Raw genomic sequence first — 18,302 nt, forward strand, 5'->3', positions numbered from 1 at the left:
AAATATAAGAATTTCGAGTAGTTTGATATTCACAGTGAAACGTAAATTTCAATTCATAGTAAGTAAAATACAAAGGATCAAGTAACTATGGTTTCACTTTCTGTTATAATATATAAATCATTGTATTTTCTCCAATATGTAGAGGAAAAATTAAGCATTTTTAGATGTTATCATCTAATATTGATATGTTGACATTGCGATAGGTACCAAATAAAATTCTATTCTTCTTGATCTAAATCTGCACATTATATGTACTTCTCACTTTTAAAAGTACATCATCAATTTGAAAAGTACATAACAGGTACAATGGTTAGTTTACCAAAAACTGTTGTGTTAAGCAATTTTGTTTTCTTTATTTTTTTCACACCAAGAGTTGACCCTAGGGAGACTTTATCATTAAGCTCATCCCCAGCCCTTTTCATTTTTTACTTTGAGACAGGTCTTGCTAAGTTGCCCAGGCTGGCCTTGCAATCCTACTGTCTCAGTTTCCCAACTCACTGGGATTATAACCATAGGCCACCATGCTCAGGAAGGTAGAATTTTTTAAAATGGAAAGTGCCCTCACTAATTAAAAATATCCTATCTTACTGGACATTTACCCAATGCAGTTGAAAAAATATCAGAAGACAATGTGAGTCCTGGTTAAATTACTGATTCTGAGACCAGGCTGATTTGGATTTTGATCCTGGCTCTGACTCTTGTGCAACCTTGCATAATTTCCTCAAGATTTCTAAGTCCTTCATCTGTAAAACAGGGGTTATAACACTTTCACTATAGAGTCAAGCTTAGGTTGTATTGCTAAGTACTGTTTAATGACCAGATCTACTACATTGTAACTAAGTGTTCTTTTTTGAGTGGTAATATAGCTTAATGATTGTGAGCATGGGCTTTTGAACCAGAAAGCCTGGGTTTAAATTCTGGGTCCATCACTTATTAATTATATAATCTTATGTAAACTACTTAATATTTCCTGTGCATTAATTTCCTCATATGTAACTAAGGATAATAATAATACCTACATCATTGGGCTGTTTAAGGATTATATGAGTTAATATTTATAAAGTCCAAAAAATAATGCCTAGTTATTAGTAGGTACTATCTCACATAACTATTACTTACAGAGGTAACTTACAAATACAGATAACATGAAACAGCAAACACCGACAGAAGATAATGTTCCATTCAAACTTTAAAAATTAATTCTATTATTAGAAGAGTACTAGAATAAGTAGTAGAAGACAGCTATGTCCAGCAAGAAATAAGCTACAAAGAAAAGTCAAGCAGGGGACCAAGGCATCTCATTTGCTTTCTAGATCTTTATAAAGTGTTTTCAATTTTTAGGCTAAAATTAAATTTCCAGAAAAATATATCAAAACATTTTCAAAATTTAAATATAAATGATTTAGGGATTGTCTGATATTTAAAATTTTCCATATTTTTTCCTTCTGTAGTTGAAAGCCTAATTGTCATGTAATTTCAATGGAGAAATATAGAATTTCACCCTAAAATATGTGAAAAGCTAGAAAGTTTTTTTTAAAGACAAAAGTCACTATAGTTAGAAGGGCAAGGGCAAATCAAAACCAAAATTAACAGCAGGGGGAAAATGGAAATGTAAAGATCAAAGCAGAAATAATAAAATAGAAACTGAACAGACAATACAAAAGATCAATAAAATGAACAGTTGATTTTTTTTTTGCAAAAGAAATTGATAATCTCTACATACACTAAGAAAAAAAAGGAGAGAAGATTCTAATAAATAAAATCAGAGACTGAAAAAGACATTATAACTGATTCCACAGAAATACAAAGGATCATAAGAAACTATGTGGATATTTGTGTACTAACAAATTGAAAAACCCAGAAGAAACCTATAATTTCCTGGATACATACAACCTACCAAGATTGAATCAAGAAGAAATAGACAATCTAAACAACCCAATAATGAGTCAAGTAATTAAAGCAGTAACAAAAAGTCCGAATCAAATCAAAGTTTAGGACCTGGCTGATTCAATGCTGAATTCTACCAAACATTTAAGGAACTAACAAGTCTTCTCAAGCCATTCCAGAAAATTGAAAAGGAGGGAATGTTGCCAAAATGCTACAAAGCCAACATTACTTGATAACAAAACCAGTCAAAGACACATGTAAAAAAGCAACCTACAGATAAATATCCATGATGAACACAAACACCAAATTCTCAATAAAATAGTAGCAAACCAAATCTTCAAGGGCATCAAAAAGATTATACAGCATGATCAAGTGGGATTTATCGAAGGCATGTAAGGATGGTTCAGACATACACAAATCAATAAGTTAATATATCACATCAACAGATTGAAGCTAAAAATCATATGATCATCTCAACAGATACAGAAAAAAGCATTTGATGAAATTCAACATTCCTTCATGATAAAAACTATCCACAAATTAGGAAAGAAAAATACCTCAATATGATAAAAACTACATATGCTCTATCCACAGTCAATTTCTTACTGAATGAGGAAAAGCTGAAAACATTTCCTCTAAGATCTGGAACAAAACAAGGATGCCCACTTTTACTATTCTTATTCAACACACTATTGAAAATCTTACACAGAGCAAATAGACAAAAGAAAGTATCCAAATTATAAAGGAGGAGGTAAAATTATCCCTGTTTGCAGATGACAAGATTTTATATATCAAGTAACCTAAACACTCCACTAATAAACTGTCAGAATTGAAAACAGATTCAGTGAAGTGGCAGGTTATAAAATCAACATACAAAAAACAGTAGCATGTTTATATAACAGTAATGAACTGGCTGAGAAAAAAATCAAGAAAGCAATTTCATTCATAATTGCTATGAATGACAAAATAAAAATCAAAGAATTAATTTAAGTAAGGAAGTAAAAGACCTCTATAGTGAAAACTATAAAACACTGATGGAAAATAATGAAGAGGACACATACACAAAAAAGGAAAGATATCCCAAGCTCTCTGATTGGAAGAATCAATATTGTTAAAATGTCCACACTACCCGAGCAACCTATGGATTCAATACAATCACTATTAAAATACCAACGATGTTTTTCACAGAACTAGAAAAAAAATCCGAAAATTTGTATAGAACCAAAAAATATCCTGAAAAGCCAAAGTCATCTTTAGCAAAAACCAACAACAGAATGAAACAAATGAAGAAGGAGACATTACACTATCAGACTTGGAAATACACTACAAAGCTGTGGTAATCAAACAACATGACATGGTATTTGCATAAAAACCGACATACAGAGCAATGGAACAGAATAGAGAACCTAGAAAAACCAATGCGTTCATGGTAAGTTGATTTTTGACAGAGGTGTTAAGAAGATGCAGCGGAGAAAGGACAGTCTTTAATAACTGGTGCTGGGAAAATTGGGGATCCATGTGTAAAAGAATGAAACTTGACTTCGATTTCTCACCAGTTACAAAAATCTAAGACTTGAAACAATGAAACTACTATAAGAAAATAAGGGAAATGCTTCTAGACATTATGATTTTAACTTTTTTTTTTTACATGACTCTAAAAGCACAGGAAACAAAAGCAAAAACAGGCAAATGGAATAGCATCCAACTAAAAATCTGCACAGCAAAGGAAAAAAACCAAAAGAGTAAAGTGACTACCTATAGAATGGTAAAAGTCATTTATATAATATCATATAAATACAAGGGCTAATGTCCAGAATATATAAAGAAGTTAAACAATTTCAGAGCAAAACAACACAAAACAAATAACCTGATTTAAAAATGGTCAATAAGGGAAGAGACTAGGGCACTGCATGGGAAGTCATGCCTCTCTCTGATGTTCAGAATCGACTGGGTATTAACATATATTGCCACCTGACAATCCAAAGTGCTGAACAGCCTTACAAAATTCCTTCTTGCTAAAATGCTTTTGAAAAAGAATGGACAGAATATGCACAAGGAATTGGTAATATCTGAATGTAGATGTCCACTGATGTGGTATATGTACACAATGGAATATTATTTAGCCATAAAAAGAATGAAATCCTATCATTTGTACCAACATGCACAGAAATGGAAGACATTATGTTAAGTGAAATAAGCCAGGCACAAAAAGACATATATTGCATGTTCTCAATCACATGTAGTTATTAAAAAAACTGATCTCATAAAAGTAGGACCAAGGCCACTAAAGGCTAGAAAGGACATGTGTAGTAGAGAAAGAGAGAGAGAGAGAGTAAGGTTGGATAACTAGTATGAAATATGAATAGGAAGAATTAGTTCCATTGTTCTATAGCACAGTACAGCATCTATAGTCTACAAAAATTCATAAATATTTCAAAATAATTAGAAGAATGCAAAGGTTCTCAATACACAGAAATAATGTACTTTAGGCAACAGAACTCTAGTTATCCTAATTTGATTATTGAGTGTATATATATATATATATATATATATATATATAATGATTTGATATATATATATATCATCATGTATATTATCATGTATATTATCACAAATATGTCAATTAAAAGTTAAGAAAATAACTACAGTTAGTATATTATATTGTTTATTCTTAATAGGTACTTGACAAGAGAGGAGACAAACAAAACTCAACTATAATGAAGTGAGGGCTTATACTTTTAAAGGGAGAGAAATATATTTAAATGCTTCTCATCTGTAAAATGGTAATAACAGTACTGCTCTCATAAAACTGTTATGATTAAATGAGATAACATGTACCAACTGCTTAGAACAATTGCCTGATGCACACCAAGTATGATTTAAGCTTTGAAGATGTTGATGATGAGCATGAATATGAGGCTGCTGATTCTGATATACAAAACAGTCATAAATGCTAGTTCTATTTTAAAAATTCAGCTTCAAAGACAATGCTATGAATTGTTCAGACTGTTCATAACCCGGTCATGTCTTAGGACATTATGACTGGCTGACATATTATATGGATTTCATAATGATAACAATGATACAGTTGTACAAGAGTAAGAAAGGACTTTTAACACAGCCATCTGATAAGGTATCTGTTCTAAGAACCTAGCATAACACCTTAAAGAAAATGCAAAAGTTACCAAATGTTAAAATTTATTTTTTTGTTTCACTTTTTAAAAAAATCTGTTTTTTACAATATACATGACAATAGAGTTATTTTAATATATTATACATACATGGAGTATAACTTATTCTAATTAGAATCCCATTCTTGTGGCTGTACATGATGTAGAATTTCACTGGTGGTATATTCATATATGAATATAGGAAAATATAATACGATAAGGATATCTAATATATTACTACATATTTGACATTTAGATTGTGTGTATATGTGTGTGTGTGTGTGTGTGTGTGTGTGTGTGTATATATATATATATTTGGATAAATGCCTGAAAATTTGAGGCTGAACCTATAATAGCAACTTTCATTACACTATTAGCATTATTGCAACCAGGGATTTTTCTGGGGTAAACTGAACAGTAATACAACAGGAGCAATATGAAGGCCACTGATGTACATTATTTTACTATTACAATTTATAAGGCATCACCTTACAGAGAAAGTCAAAGCTTTTTTGTCATGGCAGATGGGCTGTTAGAAACTTATAGAAAATCAAACTTTATAATAATAAATCATTACTTGATACCTTATAATGGCAAAGAAGCCAGAATTGGAAATTTCTATTGTCAGAGAAAATTAAATATGTTTTGTCTTTCTGTCCAGAGGCTCTCCTTTTGAAAGATAAACATAAGGTTTTTCTTCTAATAAAGATGTCTGATCAATGGAGTAAAGAAATTTACAGATGAGATGTTACAAGTTAAACATCAAGATATACAAATATCTAGGCATAAACTAGTCACAGTAAAAGTGAGAATACTTTTTAATTGCTTAATTCAATTATAAAACTGTCACTGAAATGCTGAATAGCAAACTTTTATTTGTACACTAATGTTCTTTTTTTATAATGAAAATTATATAAGATATAGAAAACTAAGAAGAAATCTGAATACACTAATCTTACAGATTTCATGTTGGTGTTCTCCCTTCCCTGCAAATTCCTATATTAAAACTCTAACCTCCAAATCAGTTGGAATTAGGAAGTCAGACCTTTGGGAGGTAATTAGGTTTAGATGATATCACGAGGAAAGAACCTCCCTGATGGGATTAGTGTCCTTACAAGAAGAGGGAGAGACTAGGTCTCTCCCACTCCATGACTTGAGAACACAAAAATATGACCAGTTGCAAACCAGAAAGAAGGTCCTCACCAGAACTTGATCATGCCAAGACCCTGATCTAGGACTTCCTACTCTCTAGAACTGTGAAAAATAAATATGCTACTGAAGTCACCCAGACAATGGTACATTTGTTATAGCAGACCAGACTAACAGAAATTGGTATCAATAAATGGAGTGCTACTGTAACAAAGGCTAAATGTGAAAAAGTGGAGCTTGAATTGTGTAAACAGTAAGTGCTAGAAGAGTTTCTAAATGTGCACTAGAAATACCAATGTTCCCAATACCTAAAGGCAATAAGGTGAGGACTCAGAAAGAAAAGAGAGATATTAAGAAAATTTCTAGCTTCTCAGAAAATACCTAAATAATCATGTACAGATGTTGACAGAAATATGGCTAAGGGCAAGTCTGATGAGGTCTCAAATGGAAATGAGGAACATGTTATTGGACAATAGAGGGAAAAGCAATCCTTGAGTTAAAGTGGCAAGAATTGTGTTTGTGTTCTAGTGTTTTGTGTAAAGTAGAACTTATGAGCAAAGAAATTGGGTTTTGAACTGAGATTTCTAAGTGTTGGAGGATTAGCTTGGGTACTCTTGAGCTTAGAGTGAAATGAGAGATGAGGAGAAACGCAGGAGGCATTGTTAAGCAAAAAGGACGAGGAATTTACAGACTTTGAAAATTCGCAGCCCATCCATTACGTAAAAAAATGAGAAAGATGTTCTGAAAAAAGCACTAAAGGTGTGGCTGAGCAAACATCTGATAAAGAGAGTAGTATGGATACAAACCATGATTTAATTAGTTGCTCCAGCAAGAAAACATCCAATTTGAACTGAAGGAGGAAATGGGAGGGAATGAAGGAAGGCTGTCACACTTCTTATACTCTACAGGATGTCATAATAATTCTATTTAGCTGCAAAGTTGAACAAAAGGAAAGAATGGCTTTGAAGGCAATTCAGAGACCATGTAGGTTTTATCATGGCAAATGGTCTCCAATAGAAATCATGGGAGCAATAGTTCTAATTGCCAGAACCCTAGAAGCAGGACCCCTGCCTTTCGAAAAAAGAAAAAAAGAAAGACATGGAGAGGGCCCCAGCAGAGAGCAGAGGCATTAAAATATCTTGCAGGTGACATTGCTGTCCCAGTAGGCCTAGAGGTCAGAGAATGCAGCCATAGATTTTGCCTAAGTCTTAAGATTGCATGAGATTTGTCTTAATAGATTTTGGACTTCCTTGGTACCTATCACCCATTGCTTTTCTTCTATTTCTCCCTTTGGGAATGGGAATATTTATCCTATGCAGATTCAACTTTGTATTTTGGAAGCATATAACTTGTTTGCTTTCACAGGTTTACAGCTAGAAAGGAATTTTACCACAGAATGAATCATACTTTGAGTCTTACTATATTTAATTTAGATAATTAGATGAGTCTCTGAACTTTAGACTGAGGTACTGCTGGGACAAATTAAGACTTCTGGGGCTGTTGGGATGGAATGAATGCATACATGTGAAGTAGTTAACCTATGGATTGCACATTTGTATTTCCCCCAAATACATATGTTGAAACCCTAGCCCTAATGTAATAGTACCAGAAGGCAGAACCCCTCCCCTTAGGTTAAAATGAGGTCATGAGATTCAAGCCCCTATGATGAGATTAGTGTTCTTACAAGAAGAAGAGACTAGATAACTGGCCTCTCATCCCTGCCATGTGAGAATACAGAAAGAAGGTGATTATCTACATGACAGAAATGGCTTTCACCAGAGGTAGAATCTGCCAGCACCCTTCCTTCATGTTTGTTGTTTAAGTCACAGTCCACAGTATTTTTGTTATAGCAGCCTAAACTAAGATAACTAACAAGTATTTAAATAGGAAAATCAGATTCTAGAAAATTTGAAATTTAACGTATTTAATTTAATCGTAGAAAACCTAACTGAAGTTTGGGGTTAGGGATAGGTTTGGCTACTTTCCCTGATAAGAGATTTCAATAACTTCTTGGTTGAATTCCGATATTTACTGCCGCAGTCTGGCTGGGCACAAAATCACGAGCCACTCACAGCCTTGTAGATTCAAACAGCAATTCTTTATTCCCGAACTCACACCGGCACTCTACAAACACGTTCTGGGGGAATTCACGTTCTGGGACCCAATCACGTTCTGGGCAAAATCCCAAAATACTCTCTGAATCCCACGAGAACTCAACGAACAGGCGTGCCTGAGGCAGCAGGATACGCCCTATTCCCAGCAGGGTACACCTTAAACCTGAAACTGCCCTAAACCCGGATTGTCCTAAACCCGGAACGCCCTAAACCCCGATCTGCCCTAAACCCGGATCCGACCTGGTCCTTGAGCAAGGTCACCTTACATGCAATGACACTGCAAATGACCTGGGTCATGCCATGCGTCATTCTTACTTAGCAATGGCCCTCAGCAATTTACTAAGCTTTCCATTAATACTTGTTCCAAGTGTCAAACATTCAGGGGAAGACACTGTACCCCTTCTCTATTAAAGCATACTAACTCTAAATATCACCATTTTTTAAATCCTAAGTGATCAACTTTGTTCTCGTGTTCCATCTTATTAATCTATTCTGTGGCTCTATATGAATGCTCAGGTCCTACTTTCTTGATTATGATCCAATATAGCACCATCTGAGATCTGGTTGTGAAAATTATTTGCATATAAATTTAGGATCAACAGCTATTTCTTGAGTATATATTTATTATATATCTAGCCATGCTAGAAAGCATGGTAAAAACCAACAAAAATAATGGATTTGTTATTAATTATCTCTCAGTTAAAAAAAGAATTCTCAGGTGACTTCAAACAAAAGACATCTATGAAGTAGGACACTGAACAAGGGACTTAAACTGAGAATAATCACTGAAACGGAAAAGTAACCATGGACCAGGGTTTTCAGAAGAAAAAGCAAAAATGCATTATATTGTTCTGACAAAAAGTGCATATCAATATATTCACAGAAACAATTATTTTTGTTGCTTTCTGCAAGACAGATTTGTTGTATGAATTTTTATACTGAGGAAGCTACCATAATGGCCTCTTTGCTGTTATCCCATTTCAAAATTATTCTTCTATCTTAATATCTTTGTTTAAATATGTTTGTTTAGACTATAACTTTCTTGAGGCCAAGGAGCATGTATTTCAATGTTTCCACAGTACTTGTACAGAGTGGGCAAGTTCAAACAAATAAATTAATATCTTTAACAGCAATTTTATAAACCATTTCTTGTCTTGAGGGCATAATATTTAATCTTAATTCCAAGAAATAATTTATACAAAGTCAAATTTATGTGGTTCAAGTTACTTTATTGTGATCTAAATTCATTTAATGAATAAAGTATTGAAGCTGTGTATAGCTCAGTGATAGAATACATGTTTAGCATATTTAGGCACTGAGTTAAATCTCCATCACTAAAACAAACAAACAAACAAACAAAAAACAGTGTTGAAAACCAGAAACAAAAAAATTTGAGGTGAGAGAACACTGATATGGACATGGGCTTAAAAATTTGCAATTATAAAAATAAAGGTTATAGAGGCCTAGAATAATATTACTTTTTGTTTGTTTGTCTGTTTTGTTTTTTGGTACCAAGGATTGAACCCAGGGGTGCTTAAACACTAAGCTACATTCCTAGTCCTTTTTATTAGGAGACAGTGTACACAGGGTCTCACTAAGATGCCAAGAGCCTTGCTAAGTTGCTGAGGCTAGTTTTGAACTTGTGACCCTCCTGCCTCAGACTCCCAAGCCATTGGGATTACAGGTGTTCTCTACCGCACTTGGCTAAGTATTGCTTTAATAGTCTTTGAGCACTAGGAAAGTTTTGGATCCATAATATGATCATCGTGGCCACCATAGAAGGAAAAAGGATAGCACTTCCTCCCCATCTTCATTGACACAGAACCAGATAAGGAGTGTATCGAGAATAAGTCCTAGGTATAAGAATGACATGCAGTATTCTATTCCATTAAATTCTGACCTAAGCCACATAATTGGAATTCTTCCCTGATGCAGTATTCCAAATGCTCCTGATTTTCATGCCTACTACTCCTATTGCCTCTTTCTTTCTTTGGAGAGGATTCCATTTCTGAACTATTAGGTAAAGGGGTAAATACTTAGACCTACTTTGCTATCCTTCTCTGGTGCCAGATCCTATAATATTTTCTTCTTTTCCTATAAGGTAGTGAGGTGAGGTATGGTGGGAGAAGATATACTTTTAGAACCAACTACCACACTGTTTGCTCACTTACCACCAAATACCTCAATTTTCAGTTCCCTGTAACCAGATTACACCCCCTTATTTAAATTGAGTTACCAAACTCTATAGTAACAGACTCTACCTAGTAACAGCTTACCTGCCAATCTATATAGCTAGGTAGCTGAATTTGCTCCTCCTGAAACCATTCTGAACTCTAGTAATGAGACCTTTGCCTAGATCTTGTTTCCGTCCTCATTCCTATAAGCTTTACCTTAACATGGATCCAGTATGCTTTGAGTCTAAGTTTACCTAGTTCTCCTCAGTTAATTTGAGTAAATTATTTAATAAGGATGGGGTGTTAATTTCTAAGATAGAAGTTAAATAGCATTGATCACAAAATTTTTGTTCTTTAAAAATCCCTTTTAATGTCAGATGTCAAATCATAGGTCTTTAAATATAGTTGGAAATTTTATTTGTGGGAGAGCTTACAAGTGATTATCATAAGGCTATAGAACAGTAAAAATAGGTCATTAATTAATTAAAATGTTTTCCTACACTCCTAAGGTTTACAAAAGTCAATCATACCCTCACATTTGCAGTAAAGTACAAAATCTCATCAAGATCTTCTATAAAACAAATAAAAAAGAAATACTTCTTATGTAATAATTTATATTTAACAAAATTAATATGTCAATTTCTCTGAATTCTCCTTAATGAATATTATGCTAATTTTACCAGGTTCCTTGGTTTCCTGGTTGTCTCTGTTGAACAGAGACATACAGTGACCAATCTCTCAGCTATTCAGATGCAGGGAGGACATTAAGGACTGGATGTAGACTGTCTATGTAGGTATAGAAAAAGTCTCTTCCAAAGGTAATTCCAATGGAATAGCATGAATCACTTATTGTACAAAAAGATCTTCATTAAAGATTATTGAAGTTTTTCTCCATTTCAGCGGCCTTCTCAATAATCTGATCTTGGTGTGACTGAAGCATTAAGAGCATACTAGGTTCTTATGGGAAACAATACATCAAATATGGAAAAAAATCATAGCCAACATCATACTTAATGGTGAAACACTTCATTCTTTCCCCTTAAGATCAAAAACAAGAGCGTTCACTGTAGCCACTGTAACTTTTATAGTTTTATAGTTCAGTATAACTTTTATTCAATCTTGCACAGGAGGTTCTTTTCAGTCAGGGCAAACAGGCAAAAATAAATGAATAAATAGCGCATCCAGATTTTAAAGAAATATGTAAAATATTTATATTTATAAATGATATGGTCTTGAACTAGGAAAATTCTAAGGAATTCACAAATAAAACGATTTGAACTAACAAATGAATTCAGGTTATAGGATACATGATCTATATATAAGATCAATCATTTTTCTATACATTAGTAATGAACAATGTGAAAATAAAATTAAGAAAACAATTTCACATAGAATAACAACACAAAAAATACTTAGGAATAAATTTTATAAAAATGTGTAAGACTTCAATAACTAAACTATGGGGCCAACCTTAGATGTCCTTCAGTTGATGAACGGATAAAGAAAATATGGTAAACCAAAAGCTGAATATTTTCTCTGAGATAAGGATGCTGATTCATAATGGGGTTGGTGGGGAGAGCATGGGAAGAATAGAAAAATTCTAGATAGTGCAAAGGGGAGGGAGTTGAAGCGAGTAGGGAATGGGGGTAGGAAATACAGTGGAATGAGATGGAAATTATTATCCTAAATACATGGATGAAGACACTAATGGTGTGACTCTAATTTGTATACAACCAGAGATATGAAAAATTGTGCTTAGAATTGTCTACTAAAATCTGCAAAGCATTTTTGAAAAGACCTAAATAAATGGAAAAAAAAAACCCATGTTCATGGATTGAAAAAGAATATGATTAAGATAGCAATAATCCCAAATGGATCTACAAATTTAATCAATCCCAATCAAAATACTTTTCCTTCTACTTTTTTACAGAAATTAATAAATCGATCATAAAATTCATATGGAAATGCAAGGGGCCTTTAGTATCAAAGCAAACATGAAAAGGACAAAGTTCAATCACTTTCTAATTTTAAAACCCACTACAAAGTTATAATTAGCAAGTAATGTGGTACTGACATGAGGACAGGCATATGTATCAATGGAATAGAATTCAGAGTTCAATAAAACCCCCTTTCATTTATATTTAGCTAATTTTGACAAGGGTGTTAAGACAAATCAGAAGGGAAATAATAGTCTTTTCAACAAACAGTTCTGGGACAACAGAATATCTAGATTCAAAAAATTATCTCAAGTAACAGAAACACTTGAGGCAGATATTTAAGATGACTCATGTTAAAATATCTAGTATTCTCCAACTTTGGGGTACTATCTAAATTAGACATGGCTTATGGTTGTATAACTTCATAAATATGCTAAAACCACTGGATTATACACTTTAAAGGACGAAGTTTATGGTATGTGAATTGTATCTCTATTAGCTTTAAAAACTCTCTATTATATCTCCATATCAATAAAGATAAGTAAGTTACATCTAAAAAAAAGTTTAAAAAATGAAAACATACCAAAATAAGCTAATGATTAAATTAAAGTTAACATTAAACTAATGGGTGGAATGAAATGTAAAGTCTTCTGGGCTTATTCCATAGACTGCCATACCATATTATGAAGATATAATTTTAGTTTTAATAGTTTTCCTCTTTCATTGAAAAGACTATACTTAGAAGAGTGAGTTGAAGATTAAAGAGACTTATATCAGAGCAAAAACAATAACACTGTCTAATGTGAGAGAACTGATCAGGCAGAACTTCCAAATCAATCAATATTTAAATGGAGAGGAGGTAGAACTAATAAATTTATTAATAAAAGTTACTGGTGAAGTAACTGTAGGATATTTAACTATTTAGATTGTAATATCTTGTGTTCTGAAATTTGGGGACAATATCAGATCTATTCGTAAGTTGTTTCTAGATCATTTGGGCAAGTCAAGATAGACACACACACACACACAAAACAACTTAAAAACAAACTAATTAGGATTTTTTGTAGTTTTTACTGAAATGACACCTTATTTTTCAGATTTTTTTACCTAGATTTTAAAGTAGGCTTGTAAGAGTGTTTTCAGCCTGAATTATTTTGATACTATTTTGACTCAATTTTTCTCTGACTTATCTTCTCTCATTTTACCTCCCCTCAATTCTTGATTCCCAGCACTCCAACTTTTAGGTATTCCCATTGATCACATTAAGCAGACATTTTACAAATGTCCAATTTACTTTGTTCTTTATGGACAAAATAAATTATTACTTCTTTAAGGTTATAGTTAATTGATATCTCTAAAGGTAAAAGATAACTTTAGTTTTATTCTACCTTTTATTCAGTGTAATTCTAAATCATGCTCTAGGCAATTTAAAAAGATCTACTGAAAGTAGACTGAGGTTGAGTGTCCTCACATAGCTCCTCCAAAAACTAGTCCTCTATCAGCTGCTCAAGGGCAGCTTAGGCTGCCTGGAGGCCAGGGAGCCCAGCATGGAACAATGGCAGGAAAATAGAGTTCCCTTCATTCCTTAATTCACATGCAAGTGAGATGCCAATCAAGTGCTGACAAGCATGGAGAAACCAAAATCAAAAGTGGGTAGAGACACTCTTTCAAAAGAAGCTGTTTTCACACATTTCTAAGTGATGTTTTTAATGGTGGTTGTGAACATACCACTAATAACATGGGAAAGGAAATATAAATAATAAGAAAGATAATGATTTTTTTAATCAGCTCAGAGTATTCAATAAACTAGTGAAATATTTAATAAAATATTTAATATGTTTTACAAAAAATATGAGCACATTTATTTAAGGAATGAAATCTGAATGCAAATTGATTTATTGAGGGCTGCAAATAGATATGGTAAGGTGAGCAGAGATTGGTGACTGGGTACTGACAAGGAAAACCAGTTCATTTTCAAAAAAGGAAAAATTTAAGGTTACTTGATTTTGCCAAACTGATCATCACTTGGAAAGACAAGAACAAAACACTCTGAAACGGCTAATAATAGAAGCAATGAATCACTTTATTAAAGTGGATGGAGAAGAAATAATGAAAAAGGTCAAATATTGCCTTGTTTTAAAATGACAGTTAATTTTTAAAAACAGCCTTAAGTTTTAACAGCTAATAAGACAAAAGTAAGATCCATTATTTGTAGATGTCTTTCAAATGAATCTGGTAGGTACATTCTAATTATGATTACTAATTCCACAAGTTATAAAATAAATTTTCTAAGACAGAAATGATCATTTAATAATTGTAAATTTAAATATTGGCAACACTTTAAATATGTAGAACTGATAACTGCGAAGAGATTGCTTTCAAACATTCATTATCAGTTCATAAACTAAATACTTACATTTGTAGTGACTGAACTCTGTGAGAGATATAAGAACAGTTTTATCAATACTAATTTTTACTAGAATCATAGAAAATTTAGCAAATTAGAAATGTGAATTGTTACTATATGATGTAAGCAAAAGCAGAGAAAGGTAGTTTTTTAGTATAATTTTTCTCACAAACTGTAAATTGTGTTCATGAAGTTAGATCTGTTTAGAGTCCAAGATTTACTCCCAAAAATGAGCATTGGTTTTGAAAATAACATCTTTTACAGGAGAAAGTCAACATTTTAACATAGGAAATAATCAATGTTCTCAGTTTTAATAAACAATAACTAGTATAATATGAAAGCTCAATAATTTAAAAGTAATTTATCTTCAGATATCTATTAGCAGCACATTTAATTTTAACCAACAATTATACACAGTTTTCATTTAGTGGATGTCAAGATGCATTTCATCCTGAGTCCTGACTGGTACCTGTTAGTCAAACAATAAGTACTAAAAGTAATTGCATTTATTGGTGAAACTGTACTTGTCACACAGTTTACATTAAAATAACTTTTTCTGACATTCATGACCTAAAGAAGAATGTGAGCAAGGCACGATGGTGCAAGTCTGAAACACCTCTAAAGGCTGAGGTGGGAGGATCAAAAGTTAGTGGCCAGTTTGGGCAACTTGGTGAGACCCTGTCTCAAAATAAAAAATTTAAAAAGGGCTGGGATGCAGCTTAATGTCACAATGCCTTGCCTACCATGTGTGAAGCCCTGGATCTGATCTTCAGCACAGAAAAAATACAAACAAACAAACAAAACAACACCCCAGTGAACTTGTTTATGTAGTTGTCTTCCAGATGAGTCTGGTACATTCTAATTATGGTTAATAATTACAGCAGGTATAAAATAAGTGGTAGAAAAATGATACATTCACACATAATGCTGCAAACTAAGAGCAAGAGAGAGAAAAAGAGAGAACCACACAAGGCCCTGAGTTTGATGGCTAGCACTGAAAAAACAAAGAAAAAATTTAAACTTACTGGAATCCAAAGTTTCTGATGTATGATATACACACACACACACACACACACACACACACATATGTATATGTATGTATATATATATAAATAAAATGCACTATTGAGATAAAAAACTAATTAATAATTTATGATTTATATATTAATCTTCACAGTTCACTTTCTTGTAAAGCTATGTTAAAATTTTGAATCCATGTAAAATAATTTCATATATTCTATTGAAAAATCCAGAGAGAATAAATATTTGTTAACATTTTAAACACCATGACTTTTCCCTAAGAATATTAGAATATGAAAGAAATTATTTAGTTTTAGCAAAAGCAAAACGTTTAAAAGCATTTCAGTATTTGGTTTCTTTAACAATGCTTTTTAAAAAGCCTTTTAAAAAAGAAACATAATGAACTTAAATATATTCATCGAGTTTGTAAAATATTAAGGTTAAACTCATCAGTATACAATGTTATTTGCTTAGAGGATCCATTTTATTAGGTCAGGAAGCACTCTTTCTTCAGTTGCCACCATCTGTATACCTCTATTACATACTACAATCACTTATTTCTCAAAAAGTAGCATATGTATGAAGTTGAGATAATTGCCATTCATATTTTAAAAACTAAACAAGGTATATTACATTAAATAGACTTCTCAGCCCTAGTGTTGCCTGACAGATATGTGATGTGCCAGTGGTTATATTATATTCCTCCTCCCAAGCATGTGCCTCCTGCAGAGATAGCAGACTACAGAAGCTGACCCTTACTGAGACCATCTTGTCTCTCTGACAAAGCTCCTTTTTAACTTCTTACTTACTGGTTACTTCCTGTGATGGAGAAAAACTTTAGCTCAGCTTGTGATAATTTCACAGGCCCTGAGGACCCTGACCCTAATAGCCTCAAGGTCAGAAGTCAAGTCTTGTTCTGAAACATCTGTGTGCTTTATATTAAAGTGGAACAAAAGTGGAGAAATATCCACCAGTGTGTGACAAGAAGGACAGGCAAAACAGGACTGACATACTGGTCATCTGTCAACCCTGGCATCTTAAGTTCATTTTTAAAATGGTCCAAAATACACTTAAATTCCAAATTTGGTATGATAAAGGTTTTTATAAATTAAAGGCAGAAAAATAAAAAGGACTCTATTTCTCACAGAAATCTGAAATTTGATGAATGTTTCAGGTTCTCACATATTTTAAGTCACTCTACAAGTCCAAAAAGTTTGTTTAAAGTAATTTAATGGCTTATAGAGAAAAAATAAGCTATCTGCATCTATGTCTGTATAATTATGTATCTGTAGGTGTTGGAAGGAATTCTTTGAAAAGTAACATTTATATTTTTAAAAATATATCACATTAATGTGCTAAAGAGCTAACTTAAGATATCTGTTATATATGAATAAATAATTTTAGCAGAGAAAATTACTTGAAAATAATCCCTAAAAACTGAAGTAAATTAAAGAAATAAGTGATTTAATTTACTTATTGATCTTAAAATAGCTTAAGAATTTGTAGATTTATGTAGGCTAAAGCATTCTCAAGTGTCAGAAGTCACCATCAGTTTTAAATCTACATCATCCAAAGAAGCAATAATGCATAAAGCAGTAGAAAAGTCCATGAGAATTTATTTAGTTTCCATGACATACAGAAATACTCACCAAAGTCTAGAAACACAAAAATTAGACAATTGATATTGTGCCTACTTTTAATGTTTGCTTTAATCCATTTGGATTTAAAATTATCAGATGTACTTTTATCACACTAATCATTTTATTATAGTAATGGTATCTTCTTGACATAAGGGAGTATGGACATGGAGGCACAAATTCTTCATTAGTGCTTCTTTAGTATTGATTATATCACAATTGCCACACTGGCATAAGATTATGCTGCTTGTGATACTGCATATAATAAAGACAAAATTCAGAAATTTTAGTAGCTTTTTCTCTCATGTACACATAATTTTACACATGAACTCGAAAAGTCCAATTATTTTGAAATACAAATTTTTTTTGAAATGCAAGGCCAAGCAATGCATTCTAGTTAGAATCATATTAATGGAATTTTTCTGGTAGTTTTAGTATTAATTATATAAATCCTGACCAAGTATCAAGTACTAAATAATAGAGATAAAATGTCAGTGAAAAATCAAAATATTCCCAGTTTTATATACTTTACAGAAAATATAAGCTTCAGTGGAACACATAAAAAACAGGAGATATAAATATGAAATGTGTAGAAACTGGGACTACAATATAGAAATTTAAAAAATATATGTAAATAAGGAATAGGTAAAGAGATTCTGGTTAAACTGAAAATCTCTGTCATCTTAAACTTTTATACTCTTCATAAATATCACAAATTTGTTTACTCAAGATATCTACTCTCATCCTTTATATAATAAGTTAAAATAATGATACTGAAAAAGGGAATACAGGAAATAAAACTTTAAG

General features: G+C 32.5%; 1 protein-coding gene across 16 annotated transcripts in view; it reads right to left on the reverse strand.

The window, feature by feature from the left end:
- Nucleotides 1-18,302, reverse strand: part of Fam172a (family with sequence similarity 172 member A) — a 456,628-nt gene that overhangs the window by 185,203 nt on the left and 253,123 nt on the right. Inside the window, exon 10 of one of the 16 annotated variants that reach the window (XM_048811416.1) lies at nucleotides 17,300-17,750. The exons of the other annotated variants lie outside the window; for them this stretch is intronic. Within the exon in view, the coding sequence (XP_048667373.1) occupies nucleotides 17,709-17,750 (42 nt within the window). The 3' untranslated portion in view covers nucleotides 17,300-17,708. Of the gene's footprint in view, nucleotides 1-17,299; nucleotides 17,751-18,302 lie in introns of those variants that run through there. 16 annotated transcript variants of the gene reach the window in all.

This window comes from Marmota marmota, unplaced genomic scaffold (genome assembly GCF_001458135.2).
Source record: "Marmota marmota marmota unplaced genomic scaffold, marMar, whole genome shotgun sequence".
NCBI classification, from domain to species: Eukaryota; Metazoa; Chordata; class Mammalia; order Rodentia; family Sciuridae; genus Marmota; species Marmota marmota.